General features: G+C 35.9%; 1 protein-coding gene across 1 annotated transcript in view; it reads right to left on the bottom strand.

Moving 5' to 3' along the window:
* Nucleotides 1-516: 516 nt before the first annotated feature.
* Nucleotides 517-9622, bottom strand: part of LOC104075941 (replication factor C subunit 1-like) — a gene marked incomplete at its 3' end in the record, with an annotated part of 26781 nt that continues 17675 nt past the window's right edge. The window contains exons 5-12 of the mRNA XM_009576613.1: nucleotides 7571-7803; nucleotides 6774-6848; nucleotides 4781-4858; nucleotides 3828-3915; nucleotides 3431-3732; nucleotides 1652-1759; nucleotides 942-1121; nucleotides 517-621 (exon numbers count right to left, since the gene is read on the bottom strand). Of these exons, the coding sequence (XP_009574908.1) occupies nucleotides 517-621; nucleotides 942-1121; nucleotides 1652-1759; nucleotides 3431-3732; nucleotides 3828-3915; nucleotides 4781-4858; nucleotides 6774-6848; nucleotides 7571-7803 (1169 nt within the window). The remainder of the gene's footprint in view (nucleotides 622-941; nucleotides 1122-1651; nucleotides 1760-3430; nucleotides 3733-3827; nucleotides 3916-4780; nucleotides 4859-6773; nucleotides 6849-7570; nucleotides 7804-9622) is intronic.

The raw sequence follows: 9622 nt of genomic DNA, 5'->3' as shown, positions 1-9622 counted from the left end.
TTTAATAAAATTTAATAAATAATGTAATATTTAAATTAATATCCTTTTAATATTATTAGTTCAAGTACCACATAAAGACAAAATCTGTTATGTATATACATGGTTTCCATATAGTTGTCCCACGTTTACAGTACAATTTTATATTGGGCCTGTCTCGGTACCACATGATATCAGTCACAATTACTTATTTCAAAGAATAAACAAATACTCAAAGTTTAAAACTGAAACCATCTAAGGAGATCAATTACCTCCTCAGTCAGATACCTAAAATACAGAATAATGTCAGAGTATAAAAATGAAAGGTAGGGAAAAAAACCTGTAGCTCCCAAGTAGAAGTCTTAAACACAAATATAAAATTTTCACTTTCAACACTTTTAACCTATAAGGTCAAACTGACAATCGTAGGGTTACTGTTACTGGAACAGAAGACCAAAACTCCTTTCAATTAAAAACAAACCAAAGCAAAAAAAAAAAAAAAAAAAAAAGAAAAAACCCCTAAGTTTATAATAAACAAACCTCTGTTTCAGCCACCAGCTCATATTTGGACTTCTTGCCTGGCATAGTTCGAATAAGATCAAACAGACCATCCTCATCAATAACTTTTGTCCCTAACGTTGATGCCTAGAACAAAAGTAAGAATTAAAAGTCAAGTCAAGTCAAGTCAGGAGTTACATAATTCGCTTCAAAGTGCTTTCCAGTAAGGACTATGTTTAGGAACACAACAACAACAACAACAACAAGGGAGCGTAAGAGTGTGAGTGTGTGCACTCATATAAACAAAACCAAAACAAAGCCCTAAAACATTAGGCAACTTTTCCTTTTTAACATGCACTTTCTTGGCAGTACTGCCTCCTTTTGGCAGAGATACTGAAAATCGATACAGTTAGATATGAACAATTCACAGTTTCACTTCTACCTCGCTCAGGCACAGGAACGCTCACCTTTTCACATTTAGATTGGCCACAGTCTCGTCCCATAACCAGATAGTTTGTCTTCTTGCTGACATTGCCAGTTACTTTTCCTCCGTAACGTTCAATCAGAGACTTGGCCTCATCTCTTTCAATACACTCCAGAACGCCTGTAATTACGAATGTCAGGCCTTCCAAGCAGTTTTCAGCTCCCTGAGAAACAGAGCATTGCAGAAAATGCCATTACCTGATGCAATTCTACCAAATACCTTTTCACCATAAACTTTTTTAGCCCCCTACCATGTCAAATACCCTATGAAACTTTAAAAATAAGCCTACGCTACTTAGCTAGGTAATAGATATAGAAGTTCAAAAGCCATTAAAAGGAATAGCTACCAACAAAACTTCACACACTGTTCACCTGACCCATACTCATAACACTCTGTGCTTCAAGAATAGCATGTCAGTCAAATGAGTGACAGCAATCTTCAACTTTAAGACCAGTAACTATTTTTCATCATCATGACTTCATAAACCAAATACCGAATTTAATTTCTTACTGTATTTCCTTACATTTAGTCACTGCTTTGCATTACAATTCAGCTTTTTCCAATACATACTTCCTATTTGAAAAAAGTACCAGTTTTTAAATAGTTTAGTTGATACTTGTTAGATCACTTGCAACAGTAAGTCTATGACACACTCCACTTCTACATATAGAATTCTGCTGCAGCCAAACTTACCTGAGGTATCTCTTTGGAACCCAGCGCTTTCGGACCCTCGCGATTAAGGAAGCTTCGGTAGGCTTGATAATTGGTTCGCTTCTTTTCAGAGTCCTCAGGACTTACAGACTTGGGCAGGAGGGAAAAAAAAATTTAATACACATATTACATACATAAAACCAACAAAATAAGCTCAAGCATCACAGTTTAAGACATTTTTAATGCACCAAAGGAAAAGTAAGTTCTAACAGTTGTTTTTAACATATTAACATGCAATACCGAAGCTTGTTCTGGTTTTGGTGCTTGTGTTTTGAGGTATTTTTTGTTGTTCTTTTTAAAACTATTTCAAAAACTCACCTGAAAGTTTAAAAAAAAATATGTACCCATTGTTTATTGTCAGGTTTCTCTAGATTCATCTGTATTCCACACGTATGCTCACTTAAATAATAAATTACTGCTTTAAATTCACATCCTATTTTATTTCAGAATGATAATCAGGTATAGATCTACACTTACATAACGTCTGCTTTGTAGTATTTCTACTTTTAAGAGACATTTAAGCTTTTTAATCAGTAAAAAAATTATTTAAAACTCACCTCCAAAAAAGCTGCAGACTCTCCCTCCCCATTACAACTGTTATTTAAGTGTCAAAATTGAATATTTTGTACTTTATGATTAAAAAGTATGTTTTAAGGTTGCCAGTAACTGCCAGTGTGTTCAATAATCATAGAATTATAGAAACATTAAGGTTGGAAAAGACCTCTAAGATCATCGACTCCAACCGTCAACCCAACACCACCATGCCTGCTAAACCATGTCCCTAAGTGCCTCATCTACACGTCTTTTAAATACTTCCAGGGATGGTGACTCCACCACTTCCCTGGGCAGCCTGTTCCAAGGCCTGACCACTCTTTCAGTAAAGAAGTTTTTCCTAATGTCCAATCTAAACCTCCCTTGGCGCAACTTGAGGCCATTTCCTCTCGTCCTATCACTAGTTACTTGGGAGAAGAGACCAACCCCCACCTCGCTACAACCTCCTTCCAGGTAGTTGTAGAGCACCATGAGGTCTCCCCTCAGCCTCCTCTTCTCCAGGCTAAACAGCCCCAGTTCCCTCAGCCGCTCCTCATAAGACTTGTTCTCCAGACCCTTCACCAGCTTCGTTGCCCTTCTCTGGACCCCCTCCAGCCCCTCAATGTCCTTCTTGTAGTGAGGGGCCCAAAACTGAACACAGGATTCGAGGTGCAGCCTCACCAGGGCCGAGTACAGGGGCACGATCACCTCCCTACTCCTGCTGGCCACAGTTACTGAATCAGACAGTTAAAAGAAAACTAAATTATATTCCTACATAATGTATCAACCATAAGAAATATATGTCAGACCAAAAAATGCCATTTATCATTCTAACAGATATATCTAAGCAGATCCACAAGGTCACCACACTCACACAAACAGTAAGCTTATGCTCACTAAGTGTCAGAATTCCTGCATTCTGCATTTTTTCAGGGAAGTTAAATGTGAAAAAGCACTGAACTGATTTTGCAGTCTACATGCATACCTTAATGAGCATTAAAGAACTTTCAATTCCTTCATGCATTTAATTTACACTTTTCCAGCTAATTTTTTTTCCTGTATTTTTACAATTGCTAGGAACTTAAAGCCTTCCCAGAATTCAAATTCTTAAAAATTGCCCAGAAGATTCGAAGTACCAAGTTACAACAGTGACACATAAACAATAATAAATGAAAACTATTTTCCTGCAAACTCCACCAAGCCAACTAAATTCATTTTGATAGCTCCTACCTCAGTCTTCTTGGGAGAAATTTTCTCCTTTTTTGGTGTTGTCTTCTCTTCTTTCCCCGAAGTAGTTTTTTCTTTTGATACTAAACTTTGGGCACCTCTTTCCTTTTCAGCAATCTCTTCTTTTTGTTTCAGAGACACAAGCTTAGAGCTAGGTTTCAAAGACAAGGTCTTAGCTGTCAACTCTCTTGCTATTTTACCATCAGATGATTGTGAGGATAAACAAGAGCCTTTTGAATGTTCAGATTTAGTTTGCTGCTTCGCAGTGTAATTCTTTGCTTCACCTGTCGAGTTTGTTGCTTTCACTTGAAAGGAGGCAGAGGGAGGAGAGCACATATTTAAGAATGTATCTCATTAATATTATAAATTCGTGAAATGTTTTCTATATTCCATGTCCTACCTCTTTCTGACTGCTTATATCTTTCTGCCATGTTAGGACTCTTCTTGATGCTCAGTACCGTTTGCTCTTCTCCTGAATCCTTCCGAGCCTAAATAAACACACAATGCCAAAGTCAGAGATGCACGTCCCAAACTACCATTAAGTCCAGATCCCCGAGTTTCCCTACTGTTAAATACAACAGACTGAATGACATCTAACAAAGCTGATCCCTACCACAGGTCACAATACAATCCCTATCAAAGGCAGGCAGATGAGCAAATTCTGCACTCAGCCATGCACATAATCATTCCTTAAGTCAAAGGCCAGACAAACTTCCAGGTTACAGTAAATTTCGATCCTAATTAGTTTACTGATTAGTCCAGAAGTACTAATACTTGCTATATTCAAATTAGCAATCCTAAACTCTAAGAGCCTTGATGTACAACCCAGCAAATATTTTACTGTGCCTTACACCACAAGCTATGAGAACTGCGAAGATTCCCACCACTGCAGTTAGTCTCAAAACTCTCAAGATCCTTGCTTTGAGAGAACGGGCAAGCAGGGAAAAGTATTCTCCTCCTTCCTTTTTCTCCCATCACATTTCACCAGCTTGTGCCTTTGACTCATTTTACTTGATCTGGTCCTCCTGAACCAATGGAGCTATAGCTGATCTAAAGCATGAGTCTTCAGCAACACACTGCACTCAATTAGAACTAGAACTTAAAATCCCGTTTCAACAGAAGGAGATAGCACAAAGATACAATGCCTGCTGTCTGATTAGGAAGGTCACTATTTACTGAGTGAGGAAAATCCAGGAGGAAAGTATGAAAAGTGAGTATGTTACTTTCATGCAAACACTTTCTTGCTGTTTTTAATGCATTTGTATGGAAGTCTCAAAACAAAGGTTAGGTATCTAAATAAGAACACTCCCAGCAATGCAATTTCTAAAAACTAAAGTTTAAAAAGAATTCAACCTTTTTCTTCTGCGGTGTTTCATCCAACATGGCCAAAGTTCTAGCAAATTCCTCATCTTCATGCAGCTGTCTCTCCAGCTGAAAGAAAAAAAAAAAAAAAGAAAGAAAAAGGTTTTTAGGCTCGTGTCTGACAAGACTTAATTCTACTACAATTTTTTAAAACTCTACTTTCTGTTCAAGACAAGAAGTTTATCTAAAATAAGACAGCACATAGCTGGAAAAAGTGCATCCTACAAGAGGCAAATACATTTCTGAAAATGGCACTGAAGAATTACTTGTTTCCCCCAAAAAGAGAGACTGAAGTCTAGTGAGAAAAGTAGAGTTTGGATTTGTTGCACTAGAAACATTAATAAGCCTGTATAACCTGTTTTCAAAAGAGGTTTTCTGTTCCTTCATATTTTTTATTGTTGTGTATCCTTTTCATTTAACAAACAAACAAAACTCAAAGGCAGGATCTCACAACAACGAGCTTGCACCGAGATGCAGCCTCTTGGCTTTAGAAAACTTCCAAAAGCAGTCCCAAAAGAAAGTAGGAACAATGTTAAGTATTATGATGTCTCAATAATGAATGTTTTATTCTCGTTTACTGCTAGCAACATATCATATGAAAAAGCATTCTGGCAGTTTTGAGAGTTTACTGCCCTTAGACCAGCTCTTGTTGCCAGTTCTGGTTACTTTATGGAAATAAGTATACTTTAACTCTTTAATATTTCTACTTTTTAATATTTCTACTTGAACAACTGATTTTCTTTGACAGAAGAACCAGTAACAAATACTGTATATGGAATCTGAGAAAGTTATTTATTATTATTTATTAATTGTAAAAAAACAAAGCCAGGTTGGTTTCATTTTTATTTCACCTAACAAAATAAATGTGACATCTACAGTGATAACTGATCAATAAGTTACCTTTCCTATCCAATATGACCCCTTGGGGAACACTTTTTCTATTCCTGAATAGTGTATATTGTTGCCAATAAATATTGACCATTATTTTAACAAAACAACAACAAAAATCCTCTCATAATTGTCTTGAAGTCCAACATGCCATGCTATGAGATTCAAACAGATGACTTTATCAAACCAATATGCCACAGGCATTATTTTTTATGTGCCTGTAACAAGGAAACGCATCTATCTTCCCTGTGTACAGTGAGAAAGGGGAAGGGCCCAAACACAAACCAGACTGAGGCAGATACACCTAAAATAAAGTACACTCCTTTCATGATACATATAGACAATGAGAGTGTTATAGCTAAGATCAGTTCAAATGAAAGACAACACCTTGTTTTTCCTGACAGGTTGTTTACCTTTCTAATAGACTAAAGCTAGATTCATCACACCTCTGCAGAGGACAAGGATGAGACTGTTTTGCATGTACGATGTATGTATTTCAAAGGATACTCAATATTACCAGTATATGGGAAATGAATTGATTTTCCCAAAAGCAAGTAAATAAGTATGACAAGTGTACCTTTCCCTTATATTAGCACTGATTCAAACAGGAAAGTTTAAGACACACATGTAAGGGTCATTCAAATTTTTCTCAGCTATAAGAAAACTCAGATGACAAGTGAAACAAATCATGGATGGCAATGGCTTTTAATTTTTCACTCCAGGGAATTAAAAACAAAACAAAAAACACAGAACAAAAACCAACCACTCAAAAAAACAAAAGCATGAGGAAGTAAAAAGTGAATTCTGTGTGAAAAGCAAGATTATTACAGACACATCAACTGCACAGGTAGAGAAAGTCTGGATAAACAGAAAATACATTAAGTGCGATGTTCTATTTACGTAACTGAAATAATGCCCATAAAAATAATTGCATGACTATGTTTGCACATGTGTGCAAGAGTTAAGTATACAGATGAATGTTATTACACTTATTTATAGCATACGTGAGAAGTCCATCTTAATTTCTTAAGGAAAAACAATTTTAAGTTAAACAAACTGTTCTTGGCATAGAGCAGCAAATTTATAGAGCTTTTACCTCTGAATCTTCTTCAAGCTGCAGTTGCCTAGCAATGGCCTCATCATCTAGTGTGCTGTCTCTGCTTTGTGAAGGCTATATTTAAAAAAAAAAAAAACACCAACAGTTCAGTTTCCCCAATATTGTGCAAATTATAATAATTTAATCTGTATGGATTCATTTTGTATACTATTAGAAAAGGACTGGGAATGAGACATGTAGCATTTTATTCCTAGCTCTCTAACTTAAACTATTAAAAAAGGCTGTTTTCAAGAGATTTTACTATACAAAACAAAACCATCCTATAATATAAATATCTCATTTCTTCAAACAATGCTGAAGCTATCACAGTTGGCCCACTTGAAAGAGAAATCAGTAACTACATTGTGAATTTTTAATTTCCTCCATACTTTATTTGCTGCTTTGTTATTCCATGAATATGTGCCATAAAGCTTGGGAAAAAAACCTCCTTCCTCTCCCTGCTGCCCTCCGCCCCCAACTATAAACTATCCCATCCACTCACTAATCTCAGAAAACTACTTCATTTTAAGAAAAGTCACTTGAGAAGAAGAAATACAGAAAATACTACTTTCAACTTTGTGCTATCTTCTCAAACATGGAAATGCTACTCTAAACTTGCATTTGAGGACTTGATATGCCTGCACATATCATCAGAATTGAACTTATACTTGAGTGGTCATTAAAAAGTAACATTAAGTAGGACAAGCAGTTAAGTATCTCCTTGCAGTCATTAAACTGGCCATTTTGATCTGCTATCAGACACATGAGCAGCCTAAAGGAACACCATCAGTACTCACTTCTTTCCTTTTAGTTGCTACCAGTTTCTTTTCCGATCGTTGGACACTACTTGTCCCAAAGTAATCAAGTGCCGAGGTGGGAGTCTGTTTCACTGGAGATAATGGTTTGCTTTTAGCTCGTGGTTTTACATCTTCCTTTTTCATTGTAGTTGTTCCTGGACAACCGATCGCTGATGTCCCATTCTCCTTCGGTTTCAGGGAAACTCTTTTATTGACAAAGTCATCTTCTTCATCTAAACACGAAGAGTATTCTATTACTTCTGGTACACGGAACTTAAGTTATAATGGTACTGTCAAGAGAACTATTTTGGCAGATTACATCAACTCAGATCCTAAGAAAATATTACAGGTGTTTAGAAGTTATCTGAAAAAAAGGCTGAGTTGCATACCACATAGTATTTAGCATCTTTAATAGCACAGCTCAAGTCTGAATAGATTGAGTACTGAAATAAAAACACATAAAATTTGCTACTTGTGTTCATACATTACCTCTCATTTAGAGAGGTTTACGAAGAATGCCTTCCCTTCTTACATAGGGAAGACGATAAACAGAAAATCTAGGTCACTGAAATTTGAAACCTCTCCTTAATTAATGCCACATCAAATTGAACAGCACAACTCTTCCTTCACTTAAAATGTGAAGTTAAAGCTACATTTATTTTATTATTTTATAATATTCATTAACAGAGTAGCTAATACAGGCTTTGTAGACTTGTATATTCTTAAGACCCTCTCAATATTACATTATAAACCAGGGGAAAATATTAGAACATTGTATTTACAAAAAGCTTCTTAAATAAGCTTACTAGTTATTTTTAAAGTACTGCTCATAGCTTATGAATGTTTCGGTAGAAACACTTTAACACCATTTTTTACTTTTTCCCTTTTAGTCAGAGATTCTATGAGCTATTCTACATCCTCTACACTTCTGCACTTCAACACACTTTCCTTCCAGTACAGTCAAAACCATCTCAAAGAAATGCAGCCACATCACAGAACATAGAAATTAGACAAGAGGTCAGCATACAAAATAGATTTTTCAATTTAAGAGGAGGAGGAAAAATGGCATACACAGTCTCATTAAGAATTAGCCCACAGACCACTGAACAAAAACTCAATCTTTCCTTTTAGGATTCTTCTATAATAGCCAGGACATGGTCTTCCCAGCAATGAAAAAGAGAAAGAGGGTTTGATGGCCATTTATTCATTCTGGACCCAAACTCTTCACCGAGTCAATCAATCAACAAAAAAGATTACCAATGACTTCAAACAGTTTTGTTTCATGTCGTGAAGTCTTACGGACAGTTATAAAAATGAAACCTGATCACTGAAGCATACAAAAACCTACAGATATCATTGCCAAATGATTAGATTAATATGACAGCACAGAAGACAAAAATCACTGGACAAACTTCTTGATTAGTGATAAAAGCACTTTATTTGTGAACTTTTCTAAAAACTCAAAGTGTGCAAGGACTAAGAAGCAAACTGCAAGAAAATCCCCAAAATGAACATTAGACACAGAAAGAATAAAGGACAAAGACTTGAGAGGAACAGAAACGGAGGCTGTCTCATTTACATGTCTCTAACTGAAGTCTCATTTTACTTTTCTCAAAGTAGAGACATTTCAGACACTTCCCTCAACACATCATAAACACAGAATGTTCTAAACATGTTTTATAATTGAACTTAAATTGACAGCATTACCACAAAAATACATTCATTTTCCTGTCATCTCTAATTTAAGCCCCCATATTTCTTTTCATGCAAAAAATTGTTTTCTTAATCACTTCCCTAAGTTTAGATGATGTCATATGTCTGTCATCTATAATTTTTGTTATACACTGGACAGAGATGGAGGGAAACAATTATTTTTTGTTTCACTTTTTCTCAATAGATGGTAGTAACAAGAGTGTTATAGGCATCACCTGGAACTTTCTGCTGCTGAACACTTACTAAGCAGAATATAACAAGTACAAAGGGGGATCCTGACTATTCCTGGGAGAGAAAGTTTAAAGAGAAAGAAAAATAAAACAAAGATACATCTGTAAG

This window comes from Fulmarus glacialis, unplaced genomic scaffold (genome assembly GCF_000690835.1).
Source record: "Fulmarus glacialis isolate BGI_N327 unplaced genomic scaffold, ASM69083v1 scaffold42630, whole genome shotgun sequence".
NCBI classification, from domain to species: Eukaryota; Metazoa; Chordata; class Aves; order Procellariiformes; family Procellariidae; genus Fulmarus; species Fulmarus glacialis.
This window is presented reverse-complemented; position numbering and strand designations above follow the sequence as displayed.